The 18215-nt window shown below is 45.6% G+C and overlaps 1 protein-coding gene across 15 annotated transcripts in view; it reads right to left on the bottom strand.

Annotated features, from left to right (window-relative positions):
* LOC143212937 (rap guanine nucleotide exchange factor 2) overlaps positions 1-18215 on the bottom strand; it is a 140889-nt gene that overhangs the window by 42303 nt on the left and 80371 nt on the right. For 7 of the 15 annotated variants that reach the window (XM_076432261.1, XM_076432260.1, XM_076432268.1 and 4 more), the window contains exon 2: positions 5519-6110. The exons of the other annotated variants lie outside the window; for them this stretch is intronic. In XM_076432261.1, the coding sequence (XP_076288376.1) occupies positions 5519-5871 (353 nt within the window). In that variant the 5' untranslated portion in view covers positions 5872-6110. The remainder of the gene's footprint in view (positions 1-5518; positions 6111-18215) is intronic. 15 annotated transcript variants of the gene reach the window in all.

The following is an 18215-nucleotide window of genomic DNA, read 5'->3' as shown; positions in this document are numbered from 1 at the left end:
TACAATAAAAAATGTTTGCATTGATTGCAACAGGAGCCAAGACAAAATGTCTTTCTTCTTTTAATTATCTTATTAAGGTGAAACTAATACACTGGTGGCCTTAAATCTTTTTAATATGTCCACTGTTTTAAATTGTGCGCACCCCTTTATGTCATAAATTCATAAAATCCACAATCTAGCCATAAGACAGCCATAATACAGGGTGACAAGAAATAACGGAGTTAAACATTTCTTATTATAATTCTGTCAAATCGACGAATTTTTGAAAAACCAAATGATAACAACCATAACATAGACCTTTAGTATTCATATATTTAAGAAGTTTCGAAGTTATGGTTGTTATCATTTGGTTTTTCAAAATTCGTCAATTTGACAGAATTGTAATAAGAAATGATTAACTCCGTTATTTCTTGTCACCCTGTAATTGCAATAATCCAAATTATTTCCGCCATTGAGAGTAAGAAAAACAATGACTGAATAGAATGTGCACCAGGGGTGGGGGCAATCCGTAAACAGGATTACCGCCTCGTCAAAAAAAGGTCCTTATTGCACCTATGGTCCCGATTACACGGAAGACCACTGGATGACGAACATGATGGATGACATGTAAGAATTAACCTGCTAACTAAGTACACCACCAGTAATGTCTGCAAACGCGAGTCTGTCGAGCGACGTTCGACTAAACAGAGCAAAGATAATCGTGTTACACTGAAATCCCTTGTTCTGAATTCCCCGACACGCGCGGGTTATTTAAATGCCACCGTAAGGGAGGTTAATTGACCTGAGCCAGGTCCGCGCATCAACTCGCTACGGCAGCAATCTCAAAGGAAAATAATCAGCCCCGTTCCCTGGAACAGTGGGTGTCCCTCAGCCGCTTACCAGAGAACGGAGTGCGGAGCATGACAAGCTGCCAAGCGATCGGTATGGACACTATGGACGCGTACTTTTCCACGAGGTGCAGAACGATGCAACGGCAATACGAACGAATATCGACAACCGCGGATCACACCTGAACGCGCGGTGAATGAGGACCGACTGGGAATGAGACATGCCGAATAGAAGCCCGCAAGGTTGCCCAAGGTTCTTGACCCCTCTTGTAGCTATCCCCGTTCTCGTTAGGATTACTGACAAGCGGGTACGCGATTGACGCGCGCGAAACACAGGTACATATCTACAACCAGCATAATATTCACCTGTCCCTGCCCCCGTTCCGTCGCGTCGATGTTATCGCACTCGAGTTCACGAATTCCCGCGGGTCAAGGAAGCTAGCGACCTCCCTAGATCCGCGTCCCTCTCAGCCAGTGTTTCCCAAAGTTTCGGTATCTGTGTACCCCAGAGCTGTGCAGTGTCCGCCCGTACGGGCAGCGGTTTGCTTGCCCTGGACATACAGGGTCTGTCCGGAAAGTAATGCGACCACATTTTTTTTTTTTAAATCTATTCTTCTATGTACATATATATAAAAATGCAGTGCTGACTCACGCACTGATCAACGCCCAGGCTAAACCCTTGGACCTAGAAAGCTGAAATTTTGCACAGAGGTTTACTTTATGATCTATATAAGGGATAAGAAAGGATATCTCGAAATTCAACCCCCAAGGGGATGAAAAGGGGTTGCAGCGTTTGTACGAGGAATATTTTGTTCGTGGTCGGATTTGCTTGAAACTTGGTCTTAATGCTCTTTGATATAATTAATCAAACACCTGTTTCGGCATTTTAAAAAATTCAACCCCCGAGGGGGTGAAAAGGGGGTTTGAAATCTAAGATGACGGCATGACATAAAATTAAAACTCTATAGGGGTGAATGGGAGGTTAAAAGGTTTTATGGAGAAACAATATCAATTTCCGAGGGCATTAAATGGTTTTCTGTGCGAGCGAGGCCGCGGGCAAAAGCTAGTAGCTAATAATATGAGCGTAGAAAGTAGAGAAAAAATCGAGATAACAACCGCAGATTCCAATGTATTTTTCTGTCAAAAAAATTTTTTTACTTATATGATGACCAGAGCGGGCTGTATTTAACCTCCCCCTTTAGAATGAGCCCTCACCCAGCCCAAGCTCAAAAAGTCGATCCTCGCAAATCCATGTTTCGACCCAAAATCTAGTTAGATTCCAGTTCTTTGCTAGTTTTGTCACGCGACTACCCGTCCGCCGTAAGTAGTGTGGGGACGGACTGATTGATGAAGGGGACTGTATGGTTCGTGACGAAGAAGAAGTTGGACAGGCATGAAATAAATTGAACGCAAAGGGAATTAAATTAAAAGCGTTCTCGGCGCTAGCAACTGGTACAAGATACCGGGACGCGATGCACCATGAATATACTCGCGTACCGCGGAAAATTGAATTCGACGCGGATGACATCGACTGGCTTCTTCTTCATATGGCAACCCCAATTCGAGTTAACCCTATAACGTCAATGATTATAATCGTTCCGCTATGGGTAGACCGTGCCCCAGCCTGTCTACTACGACATCGTCGGGTTTCCTTTATCGTTCCAATTTTCTTCTTTTACCGTTGCGAGGTTTCGACGCGCGGCGTGTAACCCCTCCGATCGAGATTATGTCGTCGATGATTGATATTCGCGTCGCGTCGTTTGATTCACGGATTCGAACGTGTCTCGAAGAACCGGTATGTGCATGTAATTAACGGCGTACATGGTTCGGACGAGTCGTGGTGGTCGGAGATCGTTGCTCTGCAATGATATGCGGGCGATAGTCGCCGGTCGATTTCAGGAAGCTTTGACTTTTGGAACAATGAGAACGTTCACGCGTGTCTATCTCTTGGGTCTTGCGTGAAGTGGTCGTGTGCAATCGTATTGTGGGTAACTGAAGACCTCTCCTTGGGTCTAGGCACTAGGGTCTAGGATGAACGCAGGTAATGAGGAACATCGCGAAGATAAAGAGTATAGAGTATAGAAGACCTGGGCGCGCGCGCGCGCGCGGCGCGACGATGCACTGCACAGTGTGACGTTTCGGCTCGGATAAATTGTGTTAGACAACTGCACGAGGTGACAGTGTAAAGGCTGTTGAAAACAAATGGAAACTCCCATAGGCGCAGACGGGCAGAAAAATTGTTTTCGTAGCTGACTAGACAAGGCTTCAATGTATACTCATACAACAAAGTTTTACTCTGTAGAACATTGGTAAATACTGAAAAGTTCTTTGATTTTGTATGATTATTAACCATAATAAATTATATGTATGATATTTAGGACCTCAAAATATTGAAAACACACGACAAAAGATTGAATAATCACAAAAATTAAATACAACAACAATTGAAGTTCAAATGCACACACTTTTATTCAGGTAAAGTATCACTGACGATTGATGTAGTTTCATAATTTGTATAGGCAGAAGTTGCACTTGAGGCTAAGTTTTCTTATCTGAATGCGATGAAAAGTTAAAAACAATAGTGATTCTGGGTTACGGAGGTATTGATTTCAAGGTAAGAGTAAATACGCAATTTTTAAAAAATGTTCAACTTCGGAATTAAATTCCCCTAAATGCTCGAAATACTGTGCGTCATACTGTGCGATAGGCCGAAAAACACATGGTGCTGCTTTTCCCCTTCGCCGGCTCGGCAAGGCAGTCCCCTCCGACTCTCCCTTTAGCACGAGCCCTACGATGCTGCACCGGCAGCATCTACTACTACCTGCCTATCGTGGGGCTCGTGCAGGAAGATGAGTCGGAGTGGACGTGGAGGGGACTGCCTTGCCTTGCCGGCGAAGGGGAAAAGCAGCATCATGTGTTTTTCGGCCCATCGTCGCCCAGGTCTGGAGCACAGGGTATAGAAGGTCTATACTGTCTAGGACATAGGGTAAAACCGGGGAACTGGGGACCCATGGGCGACACACTGATTCTTTCCCCTGTTGTCAGCGCCTACCAGCGTTCTCCACTATTCGATTGGTATCCTTTGAAAGAAATAGCGTCCTACCTGTGGGCCAGTTCCCTGGCTCTGGAAATAAAGTCAAGCTAGGAGTGGTGCTGAGGAGTGGGAAACCAGAAAATTAATGGTGGGGAAATTGAGGGGAATACAGTTCCCTCGTATCTGCCACTGCTGGGCCAGTTATGACGCAGTCACGTGACCGTACTGCGGCGGAAGGGGGAATGTCTTCGTAGAAGGGGTAGGGTACAGTAGGAGGAAACGTACTGCAACAAACTCGGCAACTGTTTGCGTCAAAGTAAGAAACATCGAGGATAGACAAATATTGAGAAAACAGAGATGAACTATGTACAGCATGTTGTTGGGAAGCGATCGATCGGACGACCTAGATGTAAAACTTATTTTCAGTTCCTGTGTGGCATTAAATTGATTCGTTCATCGGCGTGACGGCCAGCCTTGCGACTTCGGTGATGCAGATGGAACACGAATATTAAACCTGGAACGATATCGCGGTCGTTGTGTCACAGTTGGAAACCATCGTGGCCTCCCTAAACGTGCCAACAACTGCTGGAACGGTGCTTTCGCCTACCTAAACAATTTATGCGACAGACCGTAGAAGCAGAGATGGTTCCGCAGGCATTACACTCTGTAAATGCATCTCGAGCGATTCTACAATTTTCAGAGAACGCCTCCGTCGCGCGTCGCTCACATCGAACCGGAACAAGCTTGATTTGAAATGACCCCATAGTTCAGGAGCTAATCGCGAGAACACGTTAACAGTGTTATTTGGCGGAACCTGTGTAGCAGCTGGTGCGCGAACAAGATCGATGAGAGCCGCTGTCCGACCGCTTTTCTCTCCTTCTGTCCCGGTTTCCCTAAACACAGTTCCGAGGAAGACTCGTCGTAATTTCCCTCGGAAAGTGGCTCCGCGTCCGCGAAACGCGCCCGTTAAGCCGTCTCATTCGACGGCATTCACATGCCGGAACGTTCGTCCACTCCGTCGAATAATATATGTATACCCCGTTTTCTATGGTATCTGCTATCCGACCGACCTAATGAAATATTTCTGTCGGCGCCGTTACACGGTGCGTCGCCTCGCCTCGCCTCGCCTCGCGTCTCAACCTTTCTTTCTCTATTAGCTGGCTAACTGTATTCCGAGGATGGCAAAACGACCAAACTGTCAACCGGTTGCAGCGCCTTCCCATGACCTCGTGGGACAGACCGTCGCGCGTTATGTCGCCTCGCGTCGTGCCAAACGTGCACCGTGCAATAACTACCGGCTGACAATCGGATCAACTTCGCAGACAGGGGAACTTTTCAGCGGGCACGGAAAATTCCAAGTCCATCGGCAAACACGAGCAATCGCGCATGAAATCGTGCATAAAAAGAAATATATGGACAAGTTTAGAAAGATACGCGCGCTTCGGGAGAGCTAGATGTCCCTGAGCGTAACACTTTCCCCTATCTAATCTTCTGTATGCATAATACGTACGGCAACACGGTCCTCGGTCCGTACGTTACATTTACTTTACTGTTACGTTCAGGCGTATAACAAAAATCATAGCAATCGTATCAACGGGATCCGTCGCGTCGTTCCGACGGCAGCGGTAGCGTTAGAATAAGGAGTGTTCGGACTCACCAGACGGAGAAACGTCTTCGCGGGAAGGCGGGCGGTGGCGGTGGTTGGACGCGATGGCTTCTATCGACGGATTCGCTCCTCAGGGCCTGGACGGCCTTTGGGACGGCTCTGAACGGCTCCTGGGGAGCTCTGGCGATCATGCTGGAGGGCAGATTGCCATTTCCGACGGTGTCGTTGAAATTGCTAGCGCCTCCGCCAACGCCTCCACCGCCGTGGAAGCTGTTCCATCTTCTGACAGGACCTCTATTGGCGACATGCTGTCCGCTTCCGGGGCCGCCAGAACCACCGGAGGAACTGCCGGAGGAACTACCGGTGCCACCGGAGCCACGTAGTTGGCTGGTGTGCTTGTGCATCCTGCCTCAGCCCTCGGTTTTCCACCAGGACTCGGACCACACCTCCTTCGCCTCCATCCTTTTTCTTCCCTTCCCTTTTTATCTCGTCATCCGTTCTATCCGAGTCCTAGGCTACATCTTTCGGACTTCCTCTTTGGCAATGGCTCCTCCGCGCTCTGTCGCCTCAGGAATGGCGATCGCGGTGGCGGTGTACCCGTTCGATCGACTTCTCAAGCCGTCATTTCGAACTGCGCTGGCTTCTGTCGAAAGGAGTTTCAATGTTCAAGTTACGGTTACTGGGCTCTCCTCCTCCGTGACGATCCGTGGACCAGGCTCTCTCGCTTCTCATCGATCAGCGTTTACATCGGCGAAGTCGGGACATTTCTCCCGAGTCGATCGGTTCTCGATACGGACAGAATCTCTTTGCCGTGAGCAGACACGTTCTTTCCTCAAGAAAGTTAACAATACCCCTCGCGAGCCGGCGCGTGGCCTGCCGATCGTTCTTATTTCAAAGAGAACTTGCGGGCATATCGATAGACGACTGATTATCGACTCGACTGCTCTCGCAACTGCGGGTCGAGAGTGTGTATGTATAGGTACTCGTTCCAAGCGGGTTCGTACAAGGTAAGAACACAAAATTATTCAGACTTCCTATTTTTTTTAGACAAACCCACACGTTCCGAATAATAGTGACGCGAGAATAAAGCAAGTGATATTTTAGTTTCTTTAATAATTTAATTAGTTGCTTAATAGTTTGATAGTTGTAAAAGAAACTAGAAACTATAAACCAAATTAAAATGGATCGTGAACATACTGCGAGACGAGCCAGACAAAGTCGAGGAGGAGCGTGTCTCTTTTCCGCGAGCAAATCCCTCGCGAACCAGACCGGCCCGGCCCGGCCCGGCCCGACTTTATTACGTGACTAATCTGTTTTCGCTGCACATATCGCGCTCGCAGCCCGGAGGTGCTCGTCCCATCGCAAATAACGGAGCTCTCGTCGACCTCTCTCTCCCTCTTCGCGTCGCAGGCGCTTATCAATTTTGACCGTTTGCACGGCAGAGCTCCGATAACGACCGAGGAGAGGCGCGAAGGGGTGGGGTATCATGGAAGGGTGAAAACGCGACGATAAAATCCGAGACGGCTATAAAGGAATCGAGTGTCGAGCGGATGGAAGTGTCGCGTCGCTTCTTGTCTCGTCTCGTCTCGTCTCCTCTCCTCTCGTCGCGTCTCGCAACGATAAGTCTTTTGATCCTTCTTACGATTTCGAGAGAGCGTCGCCGATAAACAGGCCAATCGTTCCCGGGTAATGTCGCGATGAAATTGCGTCGGAAACTGATCGACCGTGATCTCGACTAGGGCTGCCAACCTACCCGGAATTAAAACTGTATTACACTGACAAGCAATAAGTTACCAATGTAAATGTGATTTAATTAAGAAACTAGTCACGAGTTAACCGAATTAAAATAAGAAGCAAGATAAGTATTAAAAATATGTAAGTCATAGTAAGTAAGAAAACTCTTTGTAAGAATTAAATGTATTGACAAGCTTGCTTTGGGCAAATAGAGCTGCGGCTTTCCAACGCCATCTCTGTATCCTACACGGGGTAAAGAATAAACCATTAACCATTAACCACTCACGAGCATAACTGATTCAGACTAAATTCACTAAATCAGAATAACTTTTTTATGAATGGACCAAACGACTTCAATTTCTCTGTAAGGCTAGAAGAATTAGTTTAGTAAAAGACGTCTAAAAATATTTTGAAAAAATGCATTTGGTCGGAATTGCGAAAAAAAATTGTAAAAATGGATTTTTACTACTTTTTTAGCTGGACAAATAACGAAAATTTAAAATATGGGTTCGGTCAACTTGTGTAAACTGCAGACGCTCTGAAAATTTCATTGAAATTGGTTAATTGGTTTACGAGCTATAAACGATCTAGCGAACTAGCCGGTCTAACATCTTAGAAAAATTCAAGTCCTTTGGACCAATTTGTAAAAAGTTATGCGATTTTTATGGGTGTCCATTTATTATTGCCACTGACTGTACAAAAGGGGCCGCAGAATTAACCTTGGCCTTGACTGTGCCCTCACCTTGACCTATGCTCGTGACGAGTATATTGTGATGCAGTAGTATAAGATGCAATAAAAAAGGGGTTGGCCTTGTTGACCTTGAAATAAATTTTTCGAGAATGTAGAACCTTGTTGTGATAGTCGCGACATATTTCTGTACACCCGGGTGTACATAGACTATAGTGAGAGTTTCGACATTTCCTTTGGTCGTCAACGAAATCTCGAAAATTAATGACACGACCATTTTTCAAAGGATGCAACGGCTGAGAAGAAATACCACGGGCCCAGATTTTGTTCGTCTTGGATGTATACCCTTTTCTCCGATTCCCTTTGAACTGAATCCTTTATACGTATTCTAGTATGCTCCCATAGTTCGACCCTAAGGCTGTCGCGGGGGTGTTCCGAAGGTTCCCGGCTCGGCAACGATTTGTCACGACTAGTCGACCCATTCCAAGTGCCGAGAGATTTGAGAAACAACCGAGATCATGAACAAATCGGTAGTCGACGAATCCACCATCCACATAGCCGGTCGATTCTCGAGGATAAACGGAGACAGAGAAGACGAGAAAAGGAGGTAGGGACCTGGAAAAGGGAAGCCATCGTTGCTACTATTCGCGCACGTGTCTCTGTGATCGCACGTCTGGCTTGGGGAAGCAGAAATCCGGAAGACACAGAGATTACCCGGGGATACACCGTGGAAAAGTCTTAGTAACGGAGCACGGTGAAGTGCATAAGAGTTCCCTGAGGAGGAATAGGTTTAAGGAGGAAAGTTACGAGTAGGCAGACCTTCACGAGCACTGTATAGAAATGCAGCGAGCTTGCAAAACCTCTTGAACACGCGCTCGAGAAGCGGCTCGGGGCTCGTCTTCCTCTTGTCGCTGTCGCGCATAGTCTCAACGAAGAAAGGTACCTACGAACTATACATAGAGCGCGAGGAAAAATTCCTTTGTAACAGAGTACCCGGCGAATTCACCGGGGGTGAAATAAAAATGTACCGATTCACTTCACCCTTTTCTGTCCAGAATTTTATTTGATATATATGTATACAGTGGGTGTCCCAGATAACTTGACCACCTTGAATATCTTTGTTGTTTTCAAAGATAGGTCAAATGTCTGAAGGACAATGTTGAATGGTAAAGTGGGGCTCATAAGATACCAACAAAATTTCTTTTTTCATGTAATTTTTTTGAGATTTCAAGGTCACCTTCATTTTTTTTTTTAATGGAATGAGGTATTTTTTAATACATCAATCGATGCAGCTAGAGTTTTTTCGCTCTATATCATTTTTTCGTATTGTCACAAGTAACGGGAATATTTAAGGTGTACAAAGTAATTGCCCCACCCAGTACGTAGCACATACACACGTCGACCATTTATCGGTCGAAACTTCGTTGCGCGACGAAACGCGTTTGCGTTGCCGCCATAATGAAAGCTCGGCGTGGCTCTTATTGTCCGAAACTTTCGGCATCAACGGGAATCGTCGCGATACCGAGAACTTTGTCGTGTCGCGCGTGTTACGTTAGTTAGCGTACCGTTCCGCGCGGTCCAATAGGAATTTCACGGTCCGAAGGCTACATTCGGTCAGGATGAAAATCTCGACGATAAAATTCGTGCAAAATCGCGAAGGTACTCGTGTTCAGAATCGCCAGATTAGGGGAGGGAGCAGGAATTAAGGGGAACAAGTAGCCCCCTCTCTGCCAGTACCAGTGTCGCCAGATTGAGGAAATCGAGGGGAATACAGTGTACCCCCTCTCTGATAACCAGATTAATACGTGACCAGTCTACGGTCTTAGTGAGGGATGTTGGAGTATGCTCATGCTGCTGGAATCAGATAGTGGAAGGGGAAAAAGCAGAGTGGGGACACTGGCCAGTATGTACCCAGTTACCCTATGAACAACTTGAGCAAATGCCCGGGTCCCCAAGCAAAAGGGAACCTCGAACACAAACCAAGATCCAAGATCCAAATTCTACGTTTTTCTCACAAAGTTATTTAGTTGGGATTGGGGGCACCGAAATTCTACTTTGCCCAAGGGCCCAACTAGTTATAACGCGCTACTGTCAGTACCCGAAGAAGAATTCGAGGAGGAACAACACGCGAGGCCGCGAATACTCGGAGATACGATAAGCTCGACCGACGAACAACGATGAAGAAACTTCAATTTCGAACTGGGAATACACGGACCGTGTCTTCCGGTACACCGATCCTGCTAGATTATTAATTCTAATTGTTCCGAGGCCTCGTTGCGCCACTCCTTGTTCTACACTGGCTAAAGCCAACCGACCGTGCGTCTGTTTTTCTTCCTTCTTTTTACGAGAATTTCGGCTTAGGGATTCTAGCTTCGGCAGTGGACCAAAGAATAGTACCTCCTTCCTGATAAATGTGTCTGGCCGAACCAGTACGCCCGATCAAGTCCTGTGTCCTCACTCTACCTTCCCCTTCTACAACGCCGTTCCCCCACGTGACGAAGGATTTTAACAAAGTCTAACTTTGGATGAAATAAAATTTGATTCGTTTGTGATCAATATTTAAGCATTAAAATAAATGTAGCCATACAGAAAATACACATTTTCTTCTCCCTTCTACGACATTTTTGTGCACAAAGATATTATGATCACTGTATCTGTAAAAGAAAAGAGACGGCAAGAGGGGTTAGTTCGTGTTCCCTCATCTGGCAACACTGGATAAATCGCTTTAGCCGGACCCGTGTTACGGACATACAGGATGGTCCATTTATCTTGAGACAGTCAATTATTACGGAAACCAGCAGGAATATGAAAAAATGTTTTATATAAAATATTCTTCATATGAAGGGGCACATTTAATGGCACTATGCACATTTTTCCATAATGGCCCTTTAAGGGTCAGATGAAGGGCGACTACATTTTTTCAAATGGAAACCCAGATCTTTTATTTCATATTCTTATTCTACATCGAAAAATAATAATATTTCGTATAAAACATTTTTTTCATATTCCTGCTGGTTTCCGTAATAATTGACTGTCTCAAGATAAATGGACCACCCTGTATATCAAGAAAACACTGTACCGTGGTATCCGAGGCGAACGTAACGAGACGTAAAGATAGAACGTATTTTTAAATGAAACAAATTGTCAATTCTACGTGAAAAACACGAGAATCGTGATTTACGAGCGAAACCATTCGGCGGAAAAGTAATTTGTTCGACGCAGGTAGATCGGAGAGATAGCGAAGGTCGACGAGCGTGGCTGCGAACGAAGAGAAAATTCATGTGCCAGGAAAACAGAACTGAAATTTCAATAGAACAAGATGAAATAGAAAATCTGCTAACATACGAAGAACGAGCTAACGGTTCGCGGCTATCAAACAAACACGATGAAACGTAACGTAACTTTATTTCAGGGCTATCGGTAATCCGGGCTCGTAACATCGTTAACGGCGCTAGCTAGCTTTTTCCCCCATAAAACTGCCATAATATCAACGATAACGTTCGGACGACCTCGCTGCTGCAGTTCTTCGCATAATACTCGCGATTCCAGTAAGAAGTTTCCCCACGGAAATGAATGACCCGTTACTTCGGTAATTATCCCTCCGCTATGCAGCATCGTATTATACGATGGCGATGATGGCGTAACAGAGAAAACGATAATAGATCGTTGCCGCGTCCTAAGCTCGAAAGAAAATCAGGAAAAAGTTTTCTATTCGTTTGCAAAGAGTTCGTGTTGCTCCTACTGTAATGTCTTCTGTCTGCATTATTTTTTTTTTAGATGTGAAGGTGACCTTCAATCTTTTAAATGAAATTCTATGTATTTTCTTAGATCATATGAAAGTATCAGAGCCAAAACGAATTCATTCGAATACGACACAATGACCTTCAAGATTACACAAGGTCAGAAATGGAAGAAATCATTTTCTCAGAAATGACCTTCAATTTTTTAAACGGAATTCTATGTATTTTGTTTAGATCATGTAAAAGCGTGTATCAGAACGAACACTAGTATACGACACGCTGATCTTCAAGGTCAACCAAGGTCACAATTAGAAAAAAAAACATTTCGCACGTGAGATTTCTATATTTCCTAGCAGAGATTATCAAAGAAAGAAATAAATAAATAAGAAATTTTCCCTAGTATACTACGACCATCGAAGAAACAAATAAAAGTAATTTTAGTGCAAGAGGTGAAACAGTATCCTTCGAATTTCGATCGCACCACTCGTTTTCGAATTCTCTGCAGTTCAGCTAAAGCCTGCCGCCTCTCATAGAATTTATCGCGTTAACGAGCACGGCTAAAATAACTTTGCACATAAAAATTTTCCGAGTTCGTAACAGTCAAGTTCTTTTACGGAGTTCTCGAGTTCTTAAAAGTGGATTTGGAAAAAGTGCCTCGAGGAAACTTCCGAGGAAACTGGATTTGGCGTTCTATTTGCTTGGTCGGTCTTTATTCGAGAGACTTAAGAAAACAGGTTGTCGGCTTTCGAAACTCGGAGGGTCGTGTGTCCTTTGACTTTATTCCAGCGAAAAGGAACGCCGACGCTCCCTCGCTGGGTAAACCAATAAGCGTTTCATTATCGCGTTTAATAATCGCGGAAATATTGAAGCGACGAGGCTGGCTGCGAGAAGCGAGAAAAAGAACGTTCTATCGATTTTCAGCTGTTCAGTGGAAACAGGGATGTAAAGCACGGATGAAATTCATCGAGATACATAGATACATATACATATATGTCGCGCGTCGTTCCTGTTCGATTCTACCATGTATATGTTATACAGAGTGTCCCAAAAATTCCTTGCTTAAAAGGGGCGATTCCTGAGTTCATTTCAAGCAACTTTTCCCTTTGCGAAAATTTTCTCCGTGGCTTCGTTAAGGAGTTATTAACAGAGAAAAACACGGACCAATCAGGGCGCGGCTACTGCGGACGGACCCCGGCTCGGCCAATGACAGCGGCGTACTCACCGGGCCGCACAGTGGGGAAAAGTGACCTAACTCGATTCAAAAAGAAATAACTTTCGATAGAAATGAGGTAAAGCGATGAATTTTTTTTTTAAATTAAAGTTGAAACTTTGCAGAATATGGTGAAACTAGGGAGATTACTGTACGAACGGTTTTTAACCTTGAGAAAATTCATTAAACATGTAGAATTTCAAGAAATCGATTTGCAATATCCTGAGGTCGTAGACAAATTATGAGACCAGATTTGAGAAATCAGCGTGAAAAAATCTACGGGAAATGATATATAGCAAAAATTTTTAAAAATTTTTTCCGCCCGTGGTAACGGAGAAAGCACATTTTCTTGAAATTGTGAAAGTTTAACGAATGTTCTCAAGGTTAAAAACCGTTCATACCGTAATCTCCCTATTTTCCCATGTTCTGCAAAGTTTCCGCTTTAATTTAAAAAAAAATTCGTCACTCTACCTCATTTCTATCGAAAGTTATTTCTTTTTGAATCGAGTTAGGTCACTTTTCCCCACTGTGGGCCGTATGCTATAGTCGCGCTCTGATTGGTCCGTGTTTGTCGCTGATAACTCGAGAACGAAGCGACAGAGGAGATTTTCGTAAAGGAGGAAGATGCTTCAAATGACCTCAGGCATCATTCCTTCCAAGGAAGTACAACATTTTTGGGACACCTTGTACATATGTACAATACGTTGCAATCAATATACATATTCTGTATTCTCTCCGTTCAATGATAGTCGATGAGAACGGTAGAGGTCGGTGTGAACAAAGAAAAGGAAGATAAAGAGAGATTCGAGGAGAAGCCTATGGATGGAAAAAAGGCCAGGCAAGAGAATCCTTGTCGTGCAAGGACAACGATCCTAACCCAGTGTGTAACCGGCTATTGTTGCCGACGTGCCCTAATCCCGACGATCCTGCCACTCTCTCACAGCTCCTGCTAACGAGCACCATTCCCATCGTTCTTCTGCATATCTCCTAACCTGCTAAACGATGAGCAACCGTTTCTCGATTCCCCGTTGTTTCCGAGGATTATCGAGCAACGATTTTCGGCGGGGAAATAGTATTAACCCTTGTATTGGTTCGCAAGCACTTCAACCCTTATGCCAATAACCGAAATGTTCCACGTTATTCGACGATGCTACACTTTATAGTGTCAATGCTAATTTTTCCTTTTTTGGAGACAAGTTTTTCGTATGATATTTAACGTAACATCCTATTAAAGCTATCAATCTGTAATTTCTCGGATATTCCGGTTTAATGGGCCAGAGTTAAATGAAAATCAATTTATCCATGTTCTTGAAAGGGGGTTGGAACTCGACGAAAAGTGTTATCTGTTGAAAAACTGTGAAAACGATCTCCGCCAAAGTTCTACTCAACAAATAATAATAATTGGGAGTAGGAAAAGTGGAGATTTGAACCGAGCATTTGAATGTTTTGGGGGGAGGAGCAGAATCACTGTTCAGCCACCGATAATCTGGCGCCGCACATTTTATTCGCGATTCCAGCGATTCGCGGATTGCCCGCGGGTGAATGATGTTTCGAGGCTTGAAATCGGAATCGGGATCGGCCGCATCGTCAAAGGTGATTTAACGAGAGAGCGTGTACACGCCGCTGAACGATGCCAACGGAATTAGCCGCGTTGTTGCACCCGGGCGCGGTGGCGCAACGACTATGTAGCTATACCGCGATTCTGCGATGCCGCGAATGCAAAGAGGGTGGCTGGTCGGGAGGAGGAATCGAGGTTCGACGCGCGTTGCCGCGCACGTTCATTCGTATTTATGGTCGCATCCTGAATTACGATGCGTGCATTTCCGTTAACAAGAGCGAGGCTAGTTCAAGAGACAGAGATGAAGGGGGACAAAAGGAGCGAGAGAGAGATGGTTGTGCGGGGGAGGGTCGGGGCGAGGTAGAGAAAGAGAGCGAACGGTACAGGAGAGCCGCAGATTTCCAGCCGACAAAGAGCCGCTTCATACGCTTAACACGGTGGAAACCTGGTTAAACGAGGGCGGCGACTAGCTTTATGGCTTTACACGGTGGCCACTGTGGTGTATGCACTTCCCATGCACCTCTGAATCATTCGGTCGCAGTCTCTGCTTCGACTCCCGTTTACATCGGACAAATTATGTGGCTGAGCATATCTCTGGACACGACCGGCATCGATCCCGCCACTCGTCTTTGTCAGGGAAGAATACCTCTCGAAGGTGCGCGGCTGTAGTCAGGTATATTCTAGTACCATCGGCAACAGAACCTGCGTCGATCCAGCGTCCGCCTCTGCTAATCTGGGATCTCCTATACGCGTCCGGACCCAGCGTTGGGGTCCTAAGGCCTCTTCAGGTGGGGTCTGCTAAAGATGGGATCTGCTAAAGTTGGGATCTGCTAAAGTTGGGATCTCCTAAAGTTGGGATCTCCTAAGGTTGGGATCTCCTAAAGTTGGGATCTCCTAAAGTTGAGAGTTCCTACAGTTAGAATTTCCTACAGTTGGGATCTCCTAAAGTTGGGATCTCCTAAAGTTGAGATTTCCTACAGTTGTAATCTCCTACAGTTGGAATCGCCTACAGTTGGAATCTCCTACAGTTGGGATCTCCTGAAGTTGAGATTTCCTAATGTTGCGATTTTCTAAAGTTGGTGTCCCCTAAAGTTAGGATTTCCTAAAGTTGGTGTCCCCTAAAGTTAGAATCTCCTAAAGTTAGGATTTCCTAAAGTTGGTATTTCCAAAAGTTGGTGTCCCCAAAAGTTAGGATTTCGTAACGTTGCTGTCTCCTAAAATTGGGATCTCCTAAGCTCGTCAGGACGCAGCGTCCTGCTATTCATACTCCATTCGTCGTCTAGACGTAGACGCATGTGTCCAGACAATGTTATATTTCTAAATTTCTAACGACAATCCATACACATTTCGTTCAAGTCTTTCGATCTTCCGGTCGCGGGGAAGAATAACCGTTCCAGCAACCGTACACGTTTCATTTGCACGATTTTTACGCGACACGGGAACATGAAACTGCAACAGGACCAACCGGCTCGTATGCAAAACGTTCGAATCGCGTGAGCTGTCCATTCCGACGCGTTCGCCGTGGATTCTATCGTCACGTTCCAAAAGATACGGTCACGAGAGGTTGTTGGACCGGTGGACGAGGGGTTAAGGAGACAAGGATACGGGAATACGTGGAGCACGAGGAGATGAGGGGTTGCGGTGCGCACCGACGCGACGCCACCAAAGGGATGAGATAATGTTTCACGTCGCGTCGAGACCCTCCGCAAGAATCTGTCGGTGGCTGTTGCTCTAATATTAGACCACCTCCTACCTAATATGTTTCTTGCTCTATCGCGCGCACTCGCTACGATGATTTATTCTTCGATCTCCCGCTCGCTTTACGAGGACCGATCGACCAATCAACTCGTCTCCTCTGCTCTCGGAAACCCGCTAGCAATCTCAGGAAATGAGACTCCGTTGAAAAAGAAACTAGAGGGACGAACCGTTGAGAAATTGACGGGAAAATCAGTGTTAGAGGAAAGTTGATCCTTTGGATAGGCTTTCGAAGTCTGACAGGGATTTTCAAACCCTCGTTCCACCTGAAATCGATGTCGACACCGGCACGATGCGAATATATCTAGCGCGAAATTTCCACGAACTCGAAAGGTCAAACGCGAACACGGTGACACATCCGTCGAAATGTCCGCGGCGCCGCAACGAGTGAAAGTGGGCGCATCGCAAATGTTACGTCGCGTTGGTTATAGATGCACGCGCGCGCAGCACCCCGGTCCCAGCAATCATGAGAGAACGACCCTGGTTCGCCTTGGGAGCTACGAACTACGAGCTCCGGCTTCGTAGCCAGCGGGAACAAAATTCCCACGACGCGGTACGGCACAGTGTGGTCCTTATTTCTCAACAGACTATAGCAGTTTGCCCACAATTGACATCTCTTACATGATTTAATCTTGGCTTCAAGGCAATTATCCGCCTCTGGTAATCTGGGATCTCCTATACGCGTCCGGATGCAGCGTTGGGGGTCCGGAATCCTCTTTACAGGGGGTCTCCTAAAGTTGGGGTCTCTTAAAGTTGGAATCTCGTAAAGTTGGTGTCCCCTAAAGTTGGGATCGTAGATGATTTAATCTTGGCTTTAAGGCAATTATCATAAGGTCTATGTTATGATCCACAGAGGACAACCGTAAGTACGAAGTTGAGCGCACCTCGGTTGAGTCGATGCATCCCCCTTTTGGGTCATGCCATGGTTAACGTGACCATTTATTTTTTTCCTCAAAACGGGACATCTACCAATTTTTAGGTAATAGTATGTGTATTCAAGAAAACGCATATTTCTCGCGTCCTCTTTTGAAATTGTTACCGTGGGTTGCTCTCCTAAAAACGGGAAATTTCGGCGTCCCGAAGTTGTGCTTGGGGACAACGGAACAAGCTACCTAAAAACGGGACACGGTGCAACGGGACATTATGCATGGTCGACGAAAAACAAAAGTAAAAATGATTTTTGACGATCGTGTTCGTATTTAACATTTGCCACCCATTTCCTCACACGGTCCGGTGGATGCGTCTCGTACAGTGTGCAAGGACTACGCGTAACGGTTCTAGGATTAGCGAGCCGGTTTCCTTTAATTAGGTTCCTTCGAAACGACCCCGGCATGCGTATTCGCCGATCCAAAGAAACTGGTTCTAAGCGCGCTAATTCTCGTGGGACACGCTAGCCGCGTTAAAGACTGACCTGAAATCTTAATTTTCTGGGGCACCGGAACAATTCAGTCCTTCGAATGTGTCCATTGTACGTTCGACTCGTATTTACCGTGTTCGCTTCGTCGCGAATCATTAAAGAGCTCGTCGTAAAGGATTTTGCGGAGCCGGTCTCTCCCGTCTAACTGGGTCAAAGCACGGACAGAGGCGCAGGGATGGTTTAATCCTCGAGGCCAAGCGCGGGTCCTAATCGTTTAAACAGAATTATACTACACAAACGGGTCGCGGAAAAACACTGTTATCCGAAGAAGAAAAAAGACTGGTTTTCTCGTTATTGTGCTCGATGCATTACCCCACCGATAGAAGTCGTGTGGCAGTACCTGCTATGGTAAATACTCCGTCAATGTATAATAAGACTGACCACGATTATATTTTTAGTCGCGGTATTAATAAAGTCCACACGAACTGGTACAATCTTTCTCGAGCAGCATACTCGATGCCAGCATAAAATTGAAACAAAGGAAAGAGGAACAAGTTTCTACGACATAAATCAAGGACTTTGATAAGTTACCCCCGAGGTAAAACACGTGAAAAAGCTTTGTTCCCGTTCTTTATCACGTTTCTACTGGAAATAACCAGGCGTTGCATTCACCAGAACGATAAGAAAATCTCGTTCGATTTTTATT

The sequence above is a fragment of the Lasioglossum baleicum genome, chromosome 10, assembly GCF_051020765.1.
Source record: "Lasioglossum baleicum chromosome 10, iyLasBale1, whole genome shotgun sequence".
In the NCBI taxonomy this organism is placed as follows: Eukaryota; Metazoa; Arthropoda; class Insecta; order Hymenoptera; family Halictidae; genus Lasioglossum; species Lasioglossum baleicum.
The sequence above is the reverse complement of the archived record's forward strand: the minus strand, read 5'-3'. Positions and strand labels throughout refer to the sequence as shown.